The following is a 23,662-nucleotide window of genomic DNA, read 5'->3' on the forward strand; positions in this document are numbered from 1 at the left end:
TTTAGTCATAGGCTACTCGTGTTTCGTTTTCAAGTGAAAACTGAAAAAGGATTAGTTGCGTTTTGGGCGTCTGTTTACATGGACAATGGCATTTGCAGCCGCTGAAAAAGCACCTTTTAAAAAACGGCTAATGTGGGAAAATACAAGTTTTCTGAAAAGCTGCTACTGCACATGCACACCGCAGCAAGTATTTATTGATACAAAAGTCAGTGTATTTTCCATTGTTAATGTTTAGAGCACATTGTTGTCTGCAATGTGATTTAATCAAGCAGTTATGTTTTTATGAAATCATAAAATCACTCTTATAGTCTTCCAAATGCTTGAAGAAAATGAGGTATGTAAAATAACTTTAATATAATTTAATAATTGGATACATGTAAAATAAAGATTTTACCCTCTGTTTGTTTTTAAGGAGACCTTTGTAATCTATAAGAGCTATTACGTGACATATGTCCCCAAGTATGCTTTCATACTATTTCATTATTTAAAAAAATGTCTGTGGGCCAGTCAGTAAACTCTTATCATTTTTAGTTGTTAGACCAAAGTGCTACCGCAAGGCAACATTGCACAAAAATTATGCATAGATAGGGAAAATATGTGTTAGTTGCGTCCCTGTCCTGTTAATTATCTCATGACCACTCAGCTTTATCTGCTGACCCCCTGGAGGGGGGGTCACGACCCTCAGGCTGTCAGCCAGCAACACTCTGGAATCTGAATCAGCACACAGACTTTGAGCCGGCTGCTCTCCCACTTTTTTTCCGGCGTGTCTTTGCAATCCCGCCAACTGTCAAATCTGCGCCTCGTGTCGAACCCTTTCGGTGGATTTGTTTTTGCGAGAATTGATTGATTCAGCGTGAACGTGCTGAATTTCAAACAGGAAGAGGCACGTCGGTTCCGGACATGTTTATGCTCAGAGAGCTAACAGCTCCTCCTGCAAAGAAATACCCGAAATGTTGGTTTGTTGATAATGATTATGGAACAGCAGGACGATCCCATCCAGACGTGGAGGAGATGAGCGGCCCTCGGCGGACTAATGGGCTGTAGCGGTCCCGTGCACTTCCCGCTCTGTCTGGTTCAGAAACAGAAACGTCGGACTGCGAAATGGCCTCTGCATGCATTCTCCATCTCTATTCTTTATTAATCCGTGGCTCATTATGAAGAGAACACTGCGGCAAGCCGATGCTTTATCTTTATAATACAACCACGGCGTGATGTCCTGAAAGGTAATCTCACGCAATGCACCTACTCCAGCCGCGCACTAAAGGTCTTTTATCTGAGCCATTTATTAGAGATCCTCAGATAAATGAACTCTTCCTGCCTCATTTGGAGCTCAGGGGCCTCCACTGTCTCAAGACATTGATTAGAAATGTGTTCAATAATTCAAATAATAGCATTGGAAAAGAGCGTGCTATTCATCATCAGTCAAGTCGTTTTGATGTTAGGCAATGACCCTTGCAGGCGCAGCCGCTAAATCACTGGGTGACATAATGAATGGGGTCATTTGTAACTGTGTCGTGCTGTGATTACGTTCTCTCTCCACAGAACCTTTTGACCCTGATGAGACGCTTGAGACGAGTTTTGCTCACGATCATCATGAACCACGATGTACACGCACACCCATGACCACTCAAAGTGGAGCATGTAACTTGTTAAAGATGGGTAAGTTAGTCTCTTTAGAAAAAACTGGAAATAACAGCTGGAGGTCGAATCAGATTGAAAAATGTCATTAGGGTTTCTGATGGGGATCACGATGAAGATCAGGATCTGAGGCCGTGGAGATTAGGACAATATCAGAAACGAATACAGATTGCATCATAGTGATGGGATTTTATTGGCATTTGGATTGATTTATATCTGTATAAATACTGAACATGACGTCTCTACCCAGCTGCATTTTGGGAAATGTTCTCAGGGAATCTAGAGCTCCACAATGAGTTTTTTTTTTTTTTTAATTCTTTTATTATATAACACAGACATATACTCCAACTGAAATCTGTGACAATACTGTGAGAGTTTCTGTATCAGGACATAAAGGATAATAATACTGATGACGATAGCCAAGCCACTTAAACTTCTTCATCTTTGATTTTGGAAATTTTCTCCCTGCTTTTGGTTAACTGTGCGTTCCTTTCTGTTCAGTTGTCTACTTGCCACAGCTGAAGCCACAAAATCTCTTTTCTTTCCAAATGGAAAAAATGGCATTGATCCCCTGGAACAAAAGCAGGTAAATACATTCTGGCCATCATTCATTCTATTCTTGGCATCATGCCCTTTTTCTCAAAGTAATATGCTAAAATGTGTTGAATACAGGCCTGAGAGAGAGTGCAATGAGGTGTGAGCCAAAACTGACAAAGGTCAGTTTTATTGTAATGTTTAAGAAATAAATGTGAATACTTTAAGTATGGCTTTTTAGAGGTTTTGACTTTGCATTCAGAGAAAACGCCAAGTAAATTAAAAGCTTTTCTTTGCTGTAGTGTTGATGAATATAATGAATAATGTCAAAGAATTTGTTATAAAGCTCCGTTCTGCACCCGTTACTTGGAGGCGTCAGGGTTTCATTACCTGATAGTTCCACGCATGCAGTAAAAGGATGAAGTGTCTTATCCGTTTGAATTGTGTTTCTGTTATCTGCCACACTCTTTATTGCCCCATAAAGTCAGAAAATGACATCAAATACTTGAAACTCGATGAATGTTCTTATTATTTACCACAAAGACTGAATCAAATCCAGTGGAGTCATTTATTATATTTACACCCAGTTAATGGTCATTAATGTCTTTGTGATTGATTGATTTATTATTAAAAAAAAAAAAAAACACTCTTGAGCTGCAAATTCAATGTTTTAGTAAATATATCCCAATTAATTGCAATTATTCAGCTATCAGATCTATTTACATGATTCAAATTAAGCCACATCACATTCATTTTTCAGTGCATACGTAGCATTTCATACACGGTTTCTACATTATTTTGAGTCCCTGTCGGCTCTTTTTTCCACTTTGATCCAGATGCCCTTCTCCGGTCGGAGGATGAGGTCTCCGACTGGATTAAGCTCTTCACGTTTTTGACAAGCTTCAATGTTAAAGTTGCGCAGAATGGAAGCCAAAACCACTTTCTCCTCCATCAGTGCAAAACGCTGACCTGGAAAGCAGTCAAATAAGCGTATGAAATGTGCATGCTCATCCACACGACGCTTAACGACGACATAACGCTCTCACCTATGCAGTTGCGGAGTCCAGCTGAGAAGGGAATGTACGCATACGGGGGTCTTCCCACTGAATTCTCAGGCAGAAAGCGCTCAGGCCGGAATTCCTCGGGCTCAGGGAAGAACCGCGGGTCGCGGTGAAGGGCATAGGTCACTATGATTCCATTGGCACCTTTGGGAACCTTGAAACCATCTAAGGGCAGAAAAGCAGGAATGAATTAAGAAAGAAGAAATTCAATCATCCCCAAAGTACTCTTTGAAGACTCGGGTTTCTGTAAAGAAGGTGGAAATGGAAACTCTGCCTGTGTGTGTGTGTGTGTGTGTGTGTGTGTGTGTGTGTGTGTGTGTGTGTGTGTGTGTGTGTGTGTGTGTGTGTGTGTGTTCTTGTATTTCTATCCTTGTTGGGGCCAAATGTCCCCACAAGGATAGCAAAACGTGGAACGACGTGCCTTGTGGGGACCTTTTTCCGGTCCTAAGTAGGAGAAACAGTGTTTTCTTGACCATGTTGTTGTTACTGAAAAAAGTAAAAGTGCAAAAACATTTCTTTAGGGTTAGGCTTTGTTGTGGTGTGGGTTAGGGTTAGGGTAAGGGTCAGGGTTAGGGGCTAGACATGAATGGGAGTCAATGGACGGTCCCCACAAGGATAGAAATACAAGACTGTGCGTGTGTGTGTGTGTGTGTGTGTGTGTGTGTGTGTGTGCGCGCACGCGCACGCCGGCGTAACATACCTAAAGTGTTGAATCTCCTCCCAGAGCAATATTTTCTGGTATTTAAGCCACATTAGCATCCATTCTCTTCCTCTCGTGTTTTGAGTGCCATGCTTTTTAGCTGTGGCATTAATTATAAATGTAGCACAATATAAGCTTTGCCCTCAGGACCAGTACAGCCTTGTTTCAGGAAAAGATCATCTGATTCATCGGCGCAGTGGGAAGAATTTGACCCCAGTCGAAGCAAAGCTGACGTATTTCATAGTGTAACGCTTGCATTAGCTCTCATACCTTCAGGCGGAAGTTGCATTATGCTGAACGGATTCAACCTGGGGACTCTTACATAAGTGAACATTATAACAAATAGTAATGCGGTATTATATTTCAGGATGCACTCTGGATTCACTGAAACAACGCTGCCAGACACTCTTCCATTAACAGAGAGTCAGATACAGCAGCAGATGCAAACTTCTCAAAAGCTCCGGTGACAGTTCCACTGACTCACAGCCTCGAACAACCTCAACCAATCTGCTGATAAATCTGAGAAAGACACCCAGCGGAAGATTTTAAGAGTTATACTGATCCACTTTAAAGCCACAGTATCTGAAACTTGTATGGCGGTAGTGAGCCAGCTAACTTTGACATCAACACTGAGGTAATGTTTTCTTTCATCAGCCTAAAGTGGAAAAAATGAACCGCTTTCCTAATGTGTCCTGACCACAATTCTTACTCATATGATTACCAACCATGTAAGTTATCGCTCATTTCCACCACACAAACATGCTCAAGCAAAAAACATAAAGGACTGAAACAAAAGTCTTCAGCAGTGGTTTGACAGGAAGCTACATTTTAAATATGTAGGAGGAAGTCTGGCTTCCCCAGCGCTCTCCCACCGCCACCCTGCGGGAACCGGGATCAACAAACGGATGTTTCAACAGCGCCGTCACTGATGTGTTACTCACTGATGTGGCAGTCCTCGCAGAGGGTGCGAGCAAAGAAAGGCACAGAGGGAAACAGTCGCAGGGACTCCTTAATCACACACTCCAGGTATTTCAGCTTCTTCAGGTCGTCTGTACTGATGGACCGGTAGGATGAACCTTTGCAAAAAGAAAGGCCGCTCAAACATTCCATCTTAGATTTTGATTTTTTTAAGGAATTCATTTCCACTGTTTTTAACGAGTCCGAGTCAGAAACAGTCATTTCTAAATAATGGCAGCAAACGTATGCTAAATAACCAGGTGTGGTATGATTATCTAATTCTCATTATCATGAAATAATTTCTTCAGTACTTGAGGACAGTTTTAGACCCTTGAACCAGCACAAAAATGGCGCGACTCTTACATCATGGAGAACTGCACGGAGGCTATAATAAATCCACAAAGCAGAGATAATAAATCAATTATCTTCTCTGTATTTTGGCAAGGATTTCCACAGCGATTATCCCCCGTGTAAGCTGAACGACTGCGATCACAGCTAAACGCCTTTGGGCAGGAAAAAGAAAGGGAGGAAGACCGAGATAACGCGTTACTTTACCAAACACCTCCTGCAGCTCTTGCTGAACTTTGCGGTGCACCTCGGGGTGGGAGCCAATCAGATGTAAGGCCCAGTTCATCCCGGCGGCCGTGGTGTCGTGACCCTGCGACATAAAGACAGTACGAGACGATAACAGCGATGTTATCTTCCTGAAAGGCTCAGTGTCTCAAACTAATGCAAAAGCTGTACCGAGACTTCTACCGTATACGTTATGTAAGTTTGTGGTTGAATATAGTGTTTTACAAATGCAGGACAGCTATTTGCATGTTATACAATGCTCCCGTTACCTGCAGACATGTGTTGAAGGATGCAAAATCATAGTGTTTAAATCTGGGATACTTTGTGTTTATTATAAGCTCACAAATGATGCGAATACAGATAAAAGAAAATTTATAACTGATTGACAGCACTAGTTTAAATACATTCTTTCAATACTGATATTGATTTTGTTTTTAAACTGTAAAAGGAGACTGACAGCAGGCAGAAAATCTGTTGTAAATACACTCCGTGGGTTTTAAGGAACTTTTAAAGTGTGACGATGCACTTCTTATTTTCCAGAGAAAATGAACAAAGGCAAAGCTTGATACAGGTTTTTAAATGAGTGGTGCAGGGCATTTATTTAAGTTGAAAATAAAACAGGTTTCATGCAAATAGCCAAAAAACTGTTTTTATTTCCTCAAAACATTTGTTTGAAATTATAGCATTTTCATGGATCTTTGTAAAAACAATTTATGCATGATTTTTAGCAACAAAACACTTTGTAATGTGAATTTTGAATTTTTTGGGGTTTTTTTCTTTTTTTTGTACCACCCACCTCGAACATGAAGGTGTCCACTTCCTCCTGGATGTCCTGGTGACTCATGGGGTTTCCGTTTTCATCGGTGGTCTTCAGAAGCATGTCCAGAAACGCCTTTCGCTTATTTTGACCCTGTTCGTTTTCACTGTCTGTTTCAGTGTTGGACATGACTTGTGCCCTTTCACGTATCACCTGGAAATAACTCACAGTTAGAGAGTTTGTCCACTGCGGCATTTTCAGCATAAAAACAAATACATAAATAAATAAATACTTCAATTCATCTCAGGTCAAGTCTGGATTCTTTTAATGGCTAAATTAGCATTGCTGCCACATAAAAACTAAACTTAGATGCTGTGATTGTGATTTAAAAAAAAAAAAAAAACTTGTTTCTTGCCAACAACAGACTGTATGGATGCCTTATCAGAGGTTGATAACATGGTGTTAAGTATTAACTCTTTATTTTTTATTGATGGCATTAAAGCAGAACTATGCAACTTTTTTACCTCAATAAATGTGTTTCAGAATCCCTGTGGGGGTAAACAGAGACTTGTCACGGTGATTGGCCTGTCCCTTCACTCCCCCCGGGGTCTGTGTCCTGAAAACAGCGCTTGCAATTTCAGAGGAGCGGACCGACAACATCTCGCGAGAACAAACCTGCTTTACGGCACTCATACGGGATTACAAGTATAAAAGCTTTTGGAGTGCGGTATCTGTCATTGTGTTGCAATAGACGATCTTTTCATGATGTGTTGATTGGTTCTAATTTCCGTTTGGTAACTGAAAAATAAAGAGGAGTAGCGCCTCTTCTAGTAGAAGTGCGCGCGTATGAGTTCGCTGCACTGAGCTCAAAGCAGCATTTCTCCGAGTGTGTTTTTTTTGTTTTTGTTTTAGTTGTAGTGTGTGAGGCGGGCGTGTCTACGACAGAGGGAGCAACCGGAGGAAGTTCCCGGGCAGCGCGAGGAACTGCCGCTGCAGAAGATTTAACAAAAGCGTGTAAAACAAACATGAAACCCTTGCTAGCGTTAGCAACGCCACCCTTAGGTGCTCACTGATGGCATAACCAAAAAGACAGAAAAAAACTTTGTGTAACGAGCGGAAAAAAGGAAACGGGAGTGAGACGCTCTCTGCACACCGGGGGGGGGGGGGGGGGGGGGGAATGCGGAGGACGTTTACGACAGTGAGCTTTCACAGGAGACCAGTAGGGGGAGCGCTAAAACAAATCTTGCATAGTTCTGCTTTAAAACTTGACTGGCTTGAAAAAGTACCACCACTGGGAAATATTTCCATGATCTCAGATTAACTGGAAACACATTAGTGATGCTGCTGGGTGATGAAAGTGGTCTAGAATGGGATAATCCCTGGGAATTCTGAAAAATGCTCCCTAAAGTAAAAGATCTGAGATCCTCCCATCTGTGTTAGGAAATGCGAGATTTACACAATATACAGTATTGGGAATTGTTCATGATCTCTAAAGACTGATTGAAGAATGACAAACTATGTTTCCATGCAATGTGCAGTTTTGCTCTGTAGATTCAAAATGAATGCATTTAAATTTTAGAAGTGATCACATACAGAGAGTTCAGTACTGAAAAGTTGTCAATAACCAGCTGAAAAGGACTAACAGGCATAATTATTTCATACCTGATGACCACAGGAGGTGAATCAGAAATATGAACTTGCGGAAAATACAACTTGAAAACACTGAAGTCAACAAACAGTGTTGGTGAGAGCTGCAGACATCATCAGCATTATCTGCTTCTCTTTGTCTCTCTTCAAATCATATCGATATCACAATACTCATCAACATTATTGCACATCACTGATACTGTGCAGTCCTAAATGCCTCGCACAGACTGAAGGCATATCCTTGCACAACAGATCATGCCAAAGGTCAACAGTAGATTCTCATTGTCTTCAGACCTAATTTTGGCTTTACATCAACAGCATGACTCCACATGAGCTCATGAGCAAAGTCGTGGGCTGTGAATAAACTATAAAGAAAGATCCGACACCCTCACTCACTTTGGATGTGAAGGAGTGGAGGACCTTCAGAGTCCTGTCATGCTCCCGGCCCTCGCCGAAGGTGTAGTATACGAGCTGCGGCCAAAACCAAGGCGTCCTCTGTCTTCGGCTGACGATATCACTCATCCTGTGGGAGCAAAGTGACGACAGAACCGGTGAGTATTCTGCTCAAAGCATCATCTGAGTGTGTGTCGGACAGTAGAGGGTATTACTCACTTGTAGACACTCTTCACATATTCTGAGTCAGAATTGCTCTGTGCGTAAACTTTCTTTCCCATCGCAGTCTCTGCAACAACATCGTTTAACATCCACAGTTGATGCTTTTTATAATCTAGTGTTGCTTCATGTTGCTTTATAAACAGTTGGGAGGCTCGCATTCACTCCTGGTACGTCTGCTCACCACATATAATGTCCAGCGCACAGAGCGTGATGTGACTGAAGCAGTTGAAAGGACCCTTCCCGGCCTGCTTCTCCAGCCTCTCCACCAGGATCTCCGCCTGCTCGTTCATCACCTCCAAGAACTCCGTCAGGATGGAGAAGTGGAAGGTGGGCGTCAGCATCTTCCTCCGCTGACGCCACTTCTGCCCAGTGCTGATGGGAGAAGAAAACACCATCTAAGACTTCAGAAGATGTATGCTCACGTGCACAGTCAAACTATTTTTAAGGTCCCAAGACAGGAAATAAAGTTTTTAAAGGACAAGGCTTATCTGTGAGTTCAATTTAAAATCACTGTCCAGGTTCAGAAAGTCACTCATCTGTAGGCTAAATGTGGTTATATCTTTGTTTGTCATGTGTTTATGACCCTGGTTAGAGTAGATTATGCTAGTTATTGCTATAACACCATAAATGAGATGGGTGTGGCAGGGCACTGCTGGACGACTGGGGTGGAATGACTTATTGATAAAGTCAGAGATCTGAGATCTCAAACAAAGCTTCAGTCATTCATTTTTAACAAACGCTGCTGCAGCTGCAGATTGTATCTCGCATTACATGCACATTTATCGCTCTGTTTTTTAGGCATATTGTTAAAAAAAAAGCATAAACTGCATTTTCTACATTTCTTTCTTTGTCAGTCCCACTGTTTCTCCCACTGTTGTAAAACCAAGTGTCCTGTTTCAGCCTGCCGTTCAGTGTCCACGTTGAAGCCCCTCGAAGTCGAACAAACAGTAGATAAGGTTGTATAGTATATGAACACATGTATGACCAAGTTTCATAGTGCAGTAGGTTACCTGGTCAGCAGCCCAGTTCCAAGCCAAGGATGGAGGAATCTATACGATTCACCCTTTTCAATGTGAACTGAGCTGCCCACAAGTGCCTACGGATAATACCATGGGAAAAGAAACCATGTTACAACAGTATTTAAACACATATTGTAATACAAAAATAGACATGGTGCATTATAATCCTCTCCTATTGCCACCAAAGAAAAACACTGGTTGAGTATTAATCTGTTGTCGATGGAATCTAGGCAGAAAATACACATAAATTGGGATTTGCACACAAATTAAAGCGCCTTGAGCAAAACCTGCAATTTGTACCACATAAGCAGGGATACTGATCAGGAGGGAATATCACTGCAGTGCTGAGCTCTGCACTCAGAGCAGTGGAGCAGCACATGTAAAAGTGCAACGACATCTGAAAGGTTAAAGGCACAAACGAAACAGCGTCCCCGAATTCAGTTAAAAGATGCATCTTCCAGCGCGTCACACGTGTTCTTCCAGAATGGGATTTTAAATTCAGGGAGAGTGAACATTCACACATGTCAAAGTAAGCAGACCTCAACAGTTTCAGCATGAAACAGGACCACAAACGGCAGAGGTCCGACCCAGATCTTCAGCAGTGGTTCATTCCAGAACTGCTGAGTGAAATCGTGGATTTGACGAAAAAATTCTGAAACGGAGAAAATCAAAACATTCAGCGTGTTTGATTATGAAAGTTCGTCAGCATCCTCAGTCAGCTGCACTGTACCTCCGGCACTGTCTTACCTCCTGGGTTAGTTTTGAACTGTAGAGCGTTTCCAACGATGGGATATGTTCTGTCCACCTCAGGAATGGGCTTCATTGTAAACCATTTGTGCAGGTAATCATGCAGCATCTTGTAAGAGATGTAAGTCAGTGTAGCAATAATGACTGTGATTCCAAGTAAGGGTATTGTGTAGCTCCCCACTAAAACTGCCATGTTTCAGCAGTGTGTCTGTTAAGTTTGGTTGACGGCAGAAGAATCCGGATCAGGCTGCACAGTAAAGGGAATTTAAGGTGAGCCTGACTTTACGCCTCCTCCTCCTCTTTGCCCTACAGGCACTAACAAATACAGTAGGCAAAGGAAAGCTGCTGTTTTCTGATTTATATTGAGGAAAACTGAATATTTTTTGAAGAATGTTTTCAAATATAAGATGATACAAACATACTATGTAATATGTTATTCGTAAATTAATAAATAGGACAAAAAAGTAACTAAGTAATCTGTATTGATTCATCATTATTACATAATGGTGGTTACTTATTCACTGTGGGAAGGCTGATTGGCCGTGTACTTTGTCCTTTACTCAGTTCCTCTTATAATAAACATTTTGCTGGACTGGAGAATAAATAGAGCCTGATATGATCAACATAACCACAATAATAAGGCTTATGACCTCTGAACTTCATTTAAGATAATTTGAATAGGATAATTTAGTATTATATCACATTATGTTGTAATGCAATTATTTGTATGTTCATGTTCGGCATACACAGTAAATCATAAGAGTTCAGTACTATTGAGGTATTCAGCATACTATTATTTTTAAGCTATGGCTCATTGATAAAAGCACAACTGCCTCATAGCTTGACTATTATTGAATTTTAAGGATAAATCATCCTTTATGTCTGACATGATGTAAACACACATTTCAGTCATGATGGAAGAAGTTTTTCTTTTTACCTAAATTAAAAAAAAAACTCATTTTGACTATAATTCTTGGTATGTCTTGAGCTTTTCCTGTCTCTTTCTGAAGTCACTGTTGCTTCTTCTGCTGTTTTTTTTCCGCCACTGTCGATCCAGTTGTTTAGCTGACACTGGCTTGGTTGTCTGTTTTTGGAGGTCCTACATGATCTTGGCTTAGTCACTATCAACTATCACAGAAGAAATGCTTCATTCTGACCTTGGACCTCCAGCCCACTCTGATACTGATAATACTCTTCTGCCACTTGGTTATGGCTCTCCCTGCTTCTGCCTGCTGGCATCTTGAACCCTGTTGTTCTGAGCTGAACTGTCTCCGGGGCATCACAGCTGAGTCTATATCCAGGGTACGGCAGGCCTGAACTTTAGCTCAGAGCTAGTATCTTTTCACATCAATCAATTTATAGCTCTCCGTGTTCAAAAGAGAAACTTTTTTTAATCTATACAACTTTCTAAGTTTTTGACTAAATTATACCAAAACTACTATTAAATACATATAAACACTGTACTGAATATGCAGTAGTGTGAAAAAAGTCTTTGCCTGCTTCCTAATTTCTTATTTTTTAGCACATTTGTCACATCTAAATGTTTCAGATCATCAAATAAATAAATAAATAAATAAAAGAGAAACACAAGTAAACACAAAATTCATTTTTTCAATGAAGGTTTTTATTGTTTACACAGAAAATGATATCCAAATTTACATGGCCCTGTATAAAAAAAATTGTGTTTTCACCATTAATTCCACCTCTGAATGACTGAAGAGTGACTAAATGAAGACTTTGGAGTCAAACTCCTGAATCCTATTGAAATGCTGTAGTAGGACCTTAAAGGTTGTTTTAACTTCCAAGACCCTCAATGTGACTGACTTAGAATAATTCTATAACAAAAATGATGCCAATATGAGTGGGTCAGAATTCCTCCACAGCGATGTGGCGATTACAGGTTATGCTTGTTTGCAGTTATTGCTGCTGAAGGAGGTTCAAACAGTTAACAGGTTTAAGGAGCAATCACTGTTTCACACAGAGCCATGTAGGTCTGGATTTAATCATGAAAACCTTAATTTAAAAACTGCATTTTTTTTGTTTGCTTTCATTGTCTTTGTCTTATATTCGAATTACCTAGTTTATTGATCTGAAACATTTAGGAGTGACAAATGTACAAATTTTAAGAAATCAGAAAAGGGGCAAACACTTATTCACATACATGCATGAGGGATTTCTTTGTTAGGTTTCTGGTGTCTACAGATTCACAAAGCACACCTGAACCTGATGCATTTGACCTTTTTTTTTTTAATGTCAACTTAAACACAGAGTACCAGTCCATGTCTATAAAGCAGATGTTTTAAATTGATTTTTTACTTTAACTGTGGCCATTTCTTGCTATGGCCACTAGATGTCAGCACCAATACACATTTAATTTATCCATGGAGCTCCTCAAACAGGTTTTGTGTGTGTGCGTGTTTGTGTGTGTGTGTACTTGTACAGCTATAGTTGTGAGGACCATCATGGGTTTATAACCTTACAAGTGAGGACAATTTTGGAAAGTGAGGACATTTTTGCCGGTTCTCACTTTTCGACAGACCTTTTTTGACCTTTTTGAGGGTTAAGACTTCATTTTTGGTTTAGGGTTACAATTAGGTTTAGGTTAGGTTTAGGGTACAGGTTGGGGTTAGGCATTAATTTTTGATGGTTAGGGTTTGGGTAAGGGGCTAGGAAATGCATTATGTCAGTGAGTGTCCTTACAACTATACAAGTACAAATGTGTGTGTGTGCGCGTGTATGTGTATGAACTTTTCATTCATCCCTACAGTACAGTTGTGCAAGCCTGCAAATCCATTTCACTACATTTGAAACAAGCAGTCATTTAAAGCAATTTTCATGAGTTCTTTTTTCATTATATTTTATGGAAGACACAGAAAAACAATGTACATTTATTAAATATTTACAGAAAAGGTTAAACGATCAGCATTTGGAGAAAACTGGTGATGGTCATACGGATCTAAAGTCACCACAAAATCTTTTGTGACCTATCATAACAGTCACTCTTGCAATTTATTGGTCATGCCAAGTGCAATGAACAGCTTCTGGTGAAAGGCTGGAACCCTTTCCTTGTAGACGGGCCAGTCCAGGATGCAACATGGACGCAGCATGCCTCTGCGGAGGAAGAGTGAGCGAGACAGTTTGTAGTCGTGCACGTCCTGCAGGAAGACGAGAATGATTGAGTCCCTGCTGGCTTCAATGACCTGGTTCAGGGCATGATGGGCTTTAAACCTGGAAGAGCAAAACAAAGGTTTAGGACAAAAAGACAACTTTGAAAACTCTTTATCACAAATGACAGGTACTTGAAAGATAAGGAGATATGAGGAGGCTGAACATGACTTACTGTCTACACCACGGATCAAGAAGAAGACTTTCAGTCACGACAAACAGTATTTTTCTGCACTTCCTCATATTGTTCACGATGGATTCGAGTTGTGACATTCCGGGAATGGAATCCCGATCCTCCAAGCAAAAGCGGCACCTTTCATTCTCCAAGGGCTCTATCCTTCTTTCCACCCAGCCGGCGTCTGCCGCGGCGTGTATGACGTAGGCATCGTATTCAAATTCTCGACCCTCCTCCACTTTGGCATCGCTTAATCCTAATGTGTAACCAATCAGTATGTTCCAGTAAAACTGAATCCGCCAACCGTGGAAACGCACTAGGAGCGCTGTCACCATGAGCATTAGAACAGCTGTACTGCTTAATATGAACAGAGCCTGAAACGGGGCCATATCTTTACAAGACAGGGGGTCAAACTTGATGATGGTGCGATTAAAGTAAGTTGGTGGAGTGTTGCAGACATACTGGTGTTCGAGATCAGGCACGCTGGTTTTATTTCTGCTTTTCAACCATGTTACGAACCACAGGATGCTCTCACATGTGCAGTCAAAGGGATTTCTGTCCATGAGAAGCAGGCTCAGGTTACTCAAAGGCGCTTTAAACACTTCAGGCCTCACAGTTGTGATCGAGTTCTTCACCAAGCTAAAAACCTTCAGTGACTTCAGATTGTCAAAAACCGAGTCCTTAAGGCTGTTCAGGAGATTGTTACTGAGGCTGAGCTCCTTCAGGTTGGTCAGATCTTTCAGAGCCTCCACTGGTATCTCATCCAGTCCATTATAATCCAGGTGTAAGGTTGTCAGCCTCGGTGTGTTTTTAAGAAACAGCACTGGCCCACCAACATTGGAACTCTTCCACAGCTGAGCCAAGTTATTGTGTTGGAGATTTAATACCTTGAGGTTCGACAGGCCTTCCAGCAGATTGTCTTTGATATTAGCGATGTTGTTGTTGCTCAGATCCAGAAAAGCAAGGTTGGCTAGAGGTTTGAATGGAGAGGGACTCACATTCAAGGCCATGGCTCGAAGGCTTTTTCCCAAAGTCAAGACTTTAAGACCGGTCATACCTACAAAGCTCTGAGAAGTTAGCTGAATTGTTTGGAAGTTGCTGATCATGTGAAGCTCTTCAAGTTGACTGAGGCCTTCGAATTCTTGCCCTGTCAGGGTTTGGTTAATGAAGTTATGATCCAAGAAAAGAAACGTGAGATTTTTCAAAACAGAGAAGCTTCCAGGATACAGGTGCGATATCGCTGTACCGACGAGATTCAGCCTCATCAGGGGAGAATTTGAAAGTGACGAAAAAGTCTCCCTGTTGATTTTTTTTAACGATGCATAGCTGCTCCAACTCATGTCAAGTTCGGTAAGACTTCTCAGTCCCGAGAAGGTGTTCTCTGTGATTTGTCGAACGGACGTCCTCTGTAATAACAAAGTCTCCAGAGCACCTAATGCTTGGAAGGAAAAATCATCAATAATTGGCACAGAGGAGCTGCGAGTTTTCACCAGTGCTTTAGTCAGCTGGAGCTTTTTCAGTTCTTTCAGGCCCTGAAATGTACCTTGAGTCACATGTTTGATGTTGTTCTCTGACAAAACCAGAGTTTTAAGTCTAGGCAGCCACTTAAAGGAGCCCTCCTCAATTTTGGTCAAGTTGTTGGTGGACAGATCCAGGAAGGTTAGATTTGTTTCCTCCAGTCCTTTAAACGTTGTGTTTGTGAGCGTGATGAGCTTCATCTTCTGAAGGGACAGGACATCAATGGCTGTGTGTGACAGCTCAGAGCAGACTTTTGAAATCACTAAAGTGCCTATATTGCTTTGATCAAGTATTAAAGTGTGCAGGCCTGAAACAGGCTTGAAGCACCCAGATTCCAACTGCAACAGAAAAGCAGAAATCTCAGTTAGTCAAAAAAAGACAACTGAAACCAAGGCGTTGTGATAAATGCGTTTCCACGCTACTAACTTCCACGGAACATTTCATTTCCCATTTATAGGTCAGTCCCTTACTTTTTTTAGAGATGTTGATGACAGATTGAGGACTTGTAGAAAGGACGATTGATTCAAAAAGGAAAAGTCTTCTCTCTTCAGCTCAGTGAAGTCATTCGATGCCAAACTGAGACTCACCAAGCTGGGCAGCTGAGGCTCAGAGCCCAACTTAGCAGACTGCAGGTTGTTCATGGAAACGTCGAGAAATTTCAGGCTCTGTGAAAAATACAAGGGGGGGCACAGAAAAAGTAACTGATTTATAAATGTTTAATGTCATAGAGCATAGAATGCTTGATTTCATTTACTACCTGAAACCAAATTTAGAGACTCTTCAATAGTTTCACTGTAGCATTCTTATAAAACATCCATACCTGTAGACCACTGAAGGGTTCTCCTTTCAGCTTCAGCCTGTTGCTGGCCATATTCAGCAAAGTTAGACTGGTACACCGGCTCAGATGCTCCTTATTCAGCAAATGGATTTCGTTACGTTCCAGACGCAGCGTCCGCAGCAGAGGGAGAATCTCACACAAACCCTCATTCACCTTGGTGACACTGTTGTGGCTGAGGTTGAGGTGGAGGATGTGTGGATATGGTTTTAATGCCGCAGGGTCGATCCCCACCAGTCTGTTGTGAGACATGTCCAGGGTGGTGATGTTACCTGGAAGGTCCGAAGGGATCTTACTGAGACCCAGGTGACTGCAGTCGGCCCTGCCGTCTTGCACGCTGCAGGAGCCGTTCTTTGGGGATGCCAGGCAGTGCTGGCAACACAAGATGAGGATCCATATTGGAAGGCAAGCACAAGGGGATCGCATCTTTTCAAGAACCTCAGAAAAAGGGAAGGAAAATCAATATAAGTGTTAAACTTTAATCAGACCAGTGACCATTGTGTAACTTCCACATTTTTCCTTCTGCTTCAAACAACAAACAAACATTAACTGATAAAAGTGAAAAAACTATTTGAATAAATAGCTGAACCAGCTTTTTTTGTGATTTGCAAAGCATATTATAATTGAAATTATATTTCTCTTCATAGCAGAAGGATTGTGGGCTTTTGGCTTCTTCTTTTTGCCTGTGAAATTCAGTGCAGCTCAGCAATGCACTTGACTTACAATAATTTAAAAGTTGCATTGGTAAACTGATTGATCATATGCACTGTGCAAGTGATAAAGTGTCCATTTTCAAATATATGCATTATATTTGGGCTGTTTTTGAGGCAGAAATATTATAGTGTTTGAAAAATGTATCCAGTTAAGGTATTATTTACATTAGAAATGGTAGCATGTGTGTAATCCCTAATAGTTTTGATTTCAGGAAGTTTATTTAGAATGTCTTGAAAAAGTCAAGAAAGTACAAGACAGCAAGACCTGACATTTAGGATTATGTTTCCTGTATATTTTTCAACAAGTGGATAAACAACAGTCGTCTGTCGTCTGCATTGCAGGCAGTAGATATAACTTTGCATGCATGTGGCGCAATGTGAATCCAGTTTTTAGTCTCAATTCAAGTATCAAGTTGGGGATTCAACAAAGTTTGTGTGGTGTTTGTTCTGGACGATGTACCTCTGCTGCGGCTTTATCTGAAATGTTTAATGATTTGTCATCCCTCCCTGTACAGGCGCGTAGGTTGTTATATTCATTTCAATAAGCGCTGCTTTAAGCTACTTAGAAAGCGTTTTAGACACTGCTGCAGCTCAGATTAGAGTTATGGTAATAACTTCTACACGTGGACTGACATGTTATCACAGAATTGCAAGGACTTTTGCATATTTCGTAGCAGACAGTTTCTCAGAATTCCAAGCAGCACGTGACATCTCGCATATTTCGTCTTTAATCTAGATAAGAGCTGCAGACCACTTACCTCTCGGAGCCGATATAAGTCACCTGTTAGATCATATTCACTTCGACTTTGAGGCGTCTGTATTTCTAGACAGTGGAAAAAAAAAACAAGGAAATGGGACAGAGACTATTCCGGTTTCAGTTCCACACTCACCAATAGCTTTACCCTGAAGAATTAACTGTTTCATGCAGGGAGGAGGAGGAGATCCGACCAGACTGGTGGAACGGGTTTAGACACACTTCATTCTGCTTCCTGCAAAGCAAAGTGAGAGGATAATATGGTGTTAAAGTCCAGATGTTAGGATTCTTGGTGAAGGTTTAAAAGATTGAATTTGGTAATTAAACCTAAAAGCCATTCAAAAAAAAAAAAGCGCCCAGGACAGACGGGAATCAAGTTGCCGCCAGCTTATCTGAAGGAGTGATGCGAACAAGCGAACCTGCGGTTCAAAGTTTAAATGACTCAGATGTATAGATGATTTTTATTATGAGGACAGCAGCTTTATGGAACAAGACTTAACACTTCCTCTCTCTCTCTCAAAGGCAAAGTGAGTCATTATGATCTTCTGAGAATAAAGTATAATGCATAAACATGTTCCTTCACCCCTGTGTGTTGACAGGGTGACTTACAAAGCAATCAAGGCAGCATTTCCTGAAAATCCTTTTATTTTCGAAGAATGTATACGCCTCGAAAGAGAGAGAAAAAAAGCAAGTCCCTTCTCCCTCCCTCTGTTTATATTCTTCCAAAAAGCAAAACTGACTCAGTGTTCAATGATCTGTGGGAAGTTTTCCTCCTGCTGTCTATTTACTTTAGTACTTTTTTTTTTTCCAGAGGTGAAACCAGAACAGAGTTTAATACAAGAATCGACCACAAGAGGGAGGCAAAGCTCTTCTTTTGGACCACTCACAAGACCACAACAAAAATGTGTTGTTTTGGGGTGGATCAAAAAAAAAAAAAAAAATCTCAAGACAGCAATTCTGATGCGTCTGAAAAGAAACAGTCATGTAATACTTTATTCTGTTTTATTCTGACAATGAATGAAGGGAGAGTAATTACTTTACAGGTCATCAGTCCATCACAGGACAAATCATACATTCACATTTACGCCCAAGGGCAAATTAGGGTCACGGTAACCTCAAACACACGGAGGAAGACGGAGTACCTGGACGGCCTCCTCACAATGATGTGGGAATATCAGCTCCTATATCACCAAATAACTATGTAACAATCACAGTGTAAATAAATTTGTTTGTGTATTGCAGCACGATTCTTATTTATATTTTTTAGCCGATGCCGCTCGTGACACAACCATTGTAGTAGATGAATATCACCCTTTACTGCGGGACGCTGACCCCTTCGAACCACTGCACTTTATCAATGACTGTAAATCTTGTTAATTATTCTGCGTTTTTCTTTTCTTTTTGCTTAAATTGATCCAGGTAATGCAGGGCATTTAAGAGCATGGCGCTGTTTAAAGTGAAGCCTTAAAAGTGCATGAATCACTCCAAACGCACGCACTACAAGTAAATGGTGTTAAGTGAGGCTTTTGTTTCTCTTTTGTACGTGTCAGTTTTGGGCTGAGAGTATTAAGTGCATTAGTGGGGCGGTCCACATATCAATAGGTCAGACAATAACCGTGTCGACAAATCCATTGGAAAGGTCAGCCGGGATGTAAAAGCAGCAATGAACGACCTGCCGCCGCTGATGCTAAATGAAACACTGACAATTTGAGCCACAGTTCCTCTACAAAGCCAGCACTTTAATAATTATTTATTTAACATTTAATATTTATCATGGACTTACGTGTGAAACTTTCAGTCGAAACTTTACTTGAGAGGACACAGTGGCTTCCTTTTTAAGGTTTCATTGTGACATGAGCCCTTTGAAGCATAGTTAGCTAAACATTATTCTCCAGGATGACATTAATGCAGGCATAACTCAAAGCTACTAAGTGCTGTTGAACTGAGTGTGACTTCCTCATAATAACAGGCTTCCATCATACAGTAGGACCAACATGAAAGCAGTAGCAGAGACTGAACTTGCATGTGGTCACAATTTCTATATATGAAGTTGATAAATACAGCAATTCATTTGTTTCTTCGCTCACCACTGCTCATTTTGTACACAGTTATTGAGTGTGGCGCAGATTGATTATGCAGAGATTTATGAAGGCCTGGCGCTAAACCTGCTGGGACCTTTAAACACAGCATGCTCTCTCTCTCACTAACAGATTAACTCTGCAACTGATGAAAGTTCTGCTGCTGTGGGGGAAGAAACTTTAAAAGCTGTGTCTCCCCTCAGTGTTCCTACAGACACAGACAGTACACCTTTCTTATCCCTCGTTCAGCTTAATAGGCCGCCTGATTGGTTTACCCTACGGCTAAGCTGAGGCAGCTTACAGGGCTTTGTGCCAATGGCTGGGCTGCTGAAGACTTGTGTGAAGTGGAGACAGACAGCCCTGTCATTGGAAAAGTTGGTGAATGCAATAATTACAAAAGAAAGATAAAGATCATTCAGATGAGCTGCTATGGAGCAGATCATGCAACAGGAAGTTGTTGCAACCACCTTCTGAAATCAACATCTCAGCCACATGGAGTCTAATGGGAATCAGGTACAAGACAGATTTCCAGAGGAGAGACAACCTGGCACGGGAACCAGGGATTAGGAATAAAGAGAAGCACCCTGACTGCCCCGTGGACAGACTGAGTGAGTATCGTCACACACGCTTCAGCGCCGTCACCATGCTAGTGCCTGTCATGCATACGTGTGATTGAATGCAATCATGCAAAAGGGATAACTTGAGGGAGGGCAGAAGCAGCGGCTCCATCAATAGAAGTGTTTGTGTTGCATTCTTCGTATTACCAGCTCGGGGTAAATCCCCTCTCCCTCATTTGAAGACGGAGTCTCTGGAGTGTTGGAATGCCTCCAAACAAAAGGTGAGTTTGCCCTCTTGGCTCTGCAGAGAGTGGATGTCAGCCGATGTTATGTAATCATGTGCTTTACCACACACACACACACACACACACACACACACACACAGAGAGTTGTCAGTGCTTTAAATCCCAACCACACTGAGTGTAACTGTGCTAATTGTTCACAAAACACAGGGATTCTTGCTTGTTATGGGAATTGTCGATCTCTCTGTTTGTTTGTTTGTTTGTCTTTCATTCCCGCAACATGATGTGCTGCCTTGTGGTAGTGAACTGCACACTCACAGCAGTCCATCGTCTGATGGATTGTACTACGCTCAGAAGAGGAGCTACAGTTGAAGCTTTTGCTCGTTTGATGCTGCAGTGATTTTTTTTTTTTTTTTTTTTTTTTTTAAGCTGAAGGGTCATGAATGCATCTTGGCACAGGGTTGGTGAAGCAGAAACATAGCATGAGTGAGATGAGGAGGTTTTCAAAAAGAACACTAGGAAATAGAATAGAATAGAATACAAAAAACTGTATTAATCCCAGGGTTGAATTCTTCATAAAAGGAAGGAGTAAAGCAAGATTAGGAATAATACAAACAATGTAGCAGCAATGTCGAAGCATGTTCTGTCTGCTCACTGCAGGAGAGAAAAAAAAACACTGCAGTATGTCTCCCCCTCCCCAGTTTGCTGACCAATGATGTTTAGAGGTCAGACTCCCAGCTCTGCCACTGGAGTCAGCCACTGACACAGTGGTTATGACACCTTGGAGGACGGGAGGGGCCGATGATTAAAAGCAATATGCGTGCATGCTGGAATCAATCACGCCAGAGTCACCTTCAAGATTTCGCTTATTGAAGACATGAATACATCACACACGGATGACTTCCTCTAATCTGTCACACAGAAGAAACTGCTGCTTTAGATGAGGAAGAGGGAAAAAAAAGGGGAAAAAAAAGATAAGTCAGATTAGAGGGGTGTAGCCTCAGAATTCAGTTTTGTACAACACATCCCCGATAGATGTAAAAAAAAAAAAAAAAAAAAAGAAGAAGAAATACTTCAAAATATTCTTCTTTTTTTGCTCTCAAATGAACGGTGTGTGTTTCTCATCATCGGCTAATGTCCACTAAATGCTGACTCGGAGTCTCCTCTCACTATAAGTGGTCCCCGGGGCTGACAGGACATCAATACTGAACTGGAATCAGCAGCGTGGATCTACTACTGTGCTGTTAACTCTCTGCAGTGCAGCACAGTTAAAATGCTGGGCAAGACAGTTCAGTGTGTGAGGAGCACAGCTTCAAGCACACACGCTGCTCTTTTTTGCTTTTTGGCAGGTGGGGGGGGGGGGTTGCCACAAATCTATTATATTTATATTTACAGTGATGATAATTCAGCATTTAAGTAGAATGTCTAATGGCTCCATTATTTGACCTATCCATGCTCAGTCTGCCCACTCAGGCCTGCTCTCGTTCCAAACGACAACAAGCCTGATGGTTTATTGGTCGTAAAATCACCCATGTTTGTCAAATCTTATATCCTGTTCAGTCATCTGGAGCAGCATCAGGTGAGTGTGCAGAAAGTCTGTAAACTGCTGAGGTGGAGCTTGTGAATCAAATGACACAATTCTCAGTTATAAGATTGATATTTATGTCTCATGTGAGAATAAAAGTCATATAAAAGTCTGTATTACTCTTTATCATGTCTGCAAATGCTTGTTTAGTTTTATCAAATCACCACAGAAGTGTACGCTGTTAATCACTCTGTCAAAGACAATTTGTAGCTATAAAATAGGCTTTGGTACAAAATCATATGAGTAACAGATTCAGTGATTGCAAGGTTGTGATGCATCAAACTGCATCAAAACACAGGAAGTCAAAAGTTCAGTCAAACATGATAATTTCATGGGAGGCAACGGATGTGTGGTGTGAGAGTTTGAACCTTACTGTGTGACTTTTACAATCAATTCGAAACAACTTAACAACCATTTTTTTATTAAATTGAATATTTTTTTACTTTATTATTTTTTTCAGTGTCCAATGCAATGGTTGAGTTGCTTGATTTGTTTATGAAGGAGAGATTAATTGTCTCTCTGAGTATGGTAAAAGCAAATAACATCACAAGAAATATCACCAAATGGTAAAAAAGGGTTTGCCTTTGATTCTACAACAGGCCGCAGTCCTTTCCCAAGGAGTAATCAGGTCTTTAGCTTCAGTTCCACATTAATCAGGTGCTTAGTTTTGTTACCACAATGACAGAGGCTCAGTAATTCACCATTTTTTTTTCCACACTCGTAGAGAAAACGCGTCATGTTATTTTGGTTTTCAGTGTAAATCAACTGATCCTCAGGTGTCCATCCATCCTTCCATCTCTCCACGTATTGTCTTGTCCTGTTCAGGATTGCAGATCCCAGTCAGCAATGGGTGACGGCAGGTAAATCATGTCCAGGATGTCAGTCCTTCACAAGGCAAACAGAGAAACATAGAGACACAGTCAGAAACTGGAGTACCCTGAGAAAAACCCTTCTTAGAGAGAGAACATTCAAACCGCTTCATTTTCATGAGCTTTCATAATCAGCAGAAGAAGCTTGTACTTTAAGGTCGCCGGCGGTGTGATAATTGCCCGCAGCACTGACAGTGAGATGAGCAGAGCCAGGCCATTGGTTTAATGAAAGCCTTTTCTGTGAAGAGCTGTGACTGAAGCTTCCACCATGTGTTAAAAGCTGTGGGACAAGTGGCCTTTTCACAGGGAGATTACACTTCTCTAAAACCGGCCTGAATGCAAAGAAGGCAGGCAGAGATTTGTGCCAGCACCTTAAGCTCGGGCTGCAATCTGGCCGTGCCAACAGCCCTGCCTGTCAGTAATGGTTAACAGATGGGACTAAATGTCTTTGTGATTTAAAAAGCCATCAGTGTTAAGTGAGTGCTGGGATATAATAGTGTTTAAATGTGGACGTTCTTGCAGACCACATGAGATTTTCTTTTTCCTGTTTGTTGATGTGTTTTGAGTTTATAGACTTTGAGATTAGTATTAAACCCTCTAAAACAATATTTTTTTGTATATATGCTGTGATAATAAGAGAACACAGTGCAGCAGAGCCGGTTTTCTGACTTGACAAAATAATCACTTGTTTTGAAGGGTTCTGTTTTCCAGCATTTGTTTTAGTTCCCTGCCAACAAGTAAGAAGTTCATCTCCTTTAGCTAAATACACAAATATTTCTCCGGGTCATGTGATGTGAACTGATTTAGTGATTTCGTCTCCCTTTGATGTAAGGAAGCGGTGTTGTTACCAAACAAGGAAGAGGGGGAATCGAGGGTCACATTCCTCGCACACACACACAAAAAAGAGGAGTTAACAGCTTTCC

The 23,662-nt window shown here is 41.2% G+C and overlaps 2 protein-coding genes across 3 annotated transcripts; both read right to left on the reverse strand.

The window, feature by feature from the left end:
- Positions 1-2,965: 2,965 nt before the first annotated feature.
- cyp4v2a (cytochrome P450, family 4, subfamily V, member 2a) lies at positions 2,966-10,441 on the reverse strand. Its single transcript, XM_030094511.1, has 11 exons — positions 10,249-10,441; positions 10,041-10,153; positions 9,493-9,578; positions 8,664-8,854; positions 8,480-8,549; positions 8,264-8,390; positions 6,260-6,433; positions 5,446-5,548; positions 4,875-5,009; positions 3,219-3,398; positions 2,966-3,141 (listed from the first exon to the last, which is right to left on the reverse strand). Exons 1-11 carry the CDS (start codon positions 10,439-10,441, stop codon positions 2,966-2,968), a joined length of 1,548 nt encoding a protein of 515 aa, XP_029950371.1.
- Positions 10,442-13,096: 2,655 nt separating this feature from the next.
- tlr3 (toll-like receptor 3) lies at positions 13,097-17,549 on the reverse strand. Of its 2 annotated transcripts, none has more exons than XM_030094792.1 (5): positions 17,413-17,549; positions 15,927-16,379; positions 15,577-15,771; positions 13,589-15,444; positions 13,097-13,476 (listed from the first exon to the last, which is right to left on the reverse strand). In XM_030094792.1, exons 2-5 carry the CDS (start codon positions 16,365-16,367, stop codon positions 13,245-13,247), a joined length of 2,724 nt encoding a protein of 907 aa, XP_029950652.1. In that variant the 5' UTR covers positions 16,368-16,379; positions 17,413-17,549; the 3' UTR covers positions 13,097-13,244. The 2 variants fall into 2 exon arrangements, with proteins under 2 accessions (XP_029950652.1, XP_029950653.1); XM_030094793.1 differs by lacking the exon at positions 17,413-17,549 and having other exon boundaries at positions 15,927-16,116; positions 16,214-16,352.
- Positions 17,550-23,662: the final 6,113 nt, after the last annotated feature.

This window comes from Salarias fasciatus, chromosome 6 (genome assembly GCF_902148845.1).
Source record: "Salarias fasciatus chromosome 6, fSalaFa1.1, whole genome shotgun sequence".
Taxonomy (NCBI): Eukaryota; Metazoa; Chordata; class Actinopteri; order Blenniiformes; family Blenniidae; genus Salarias; species Salarias fasciatus.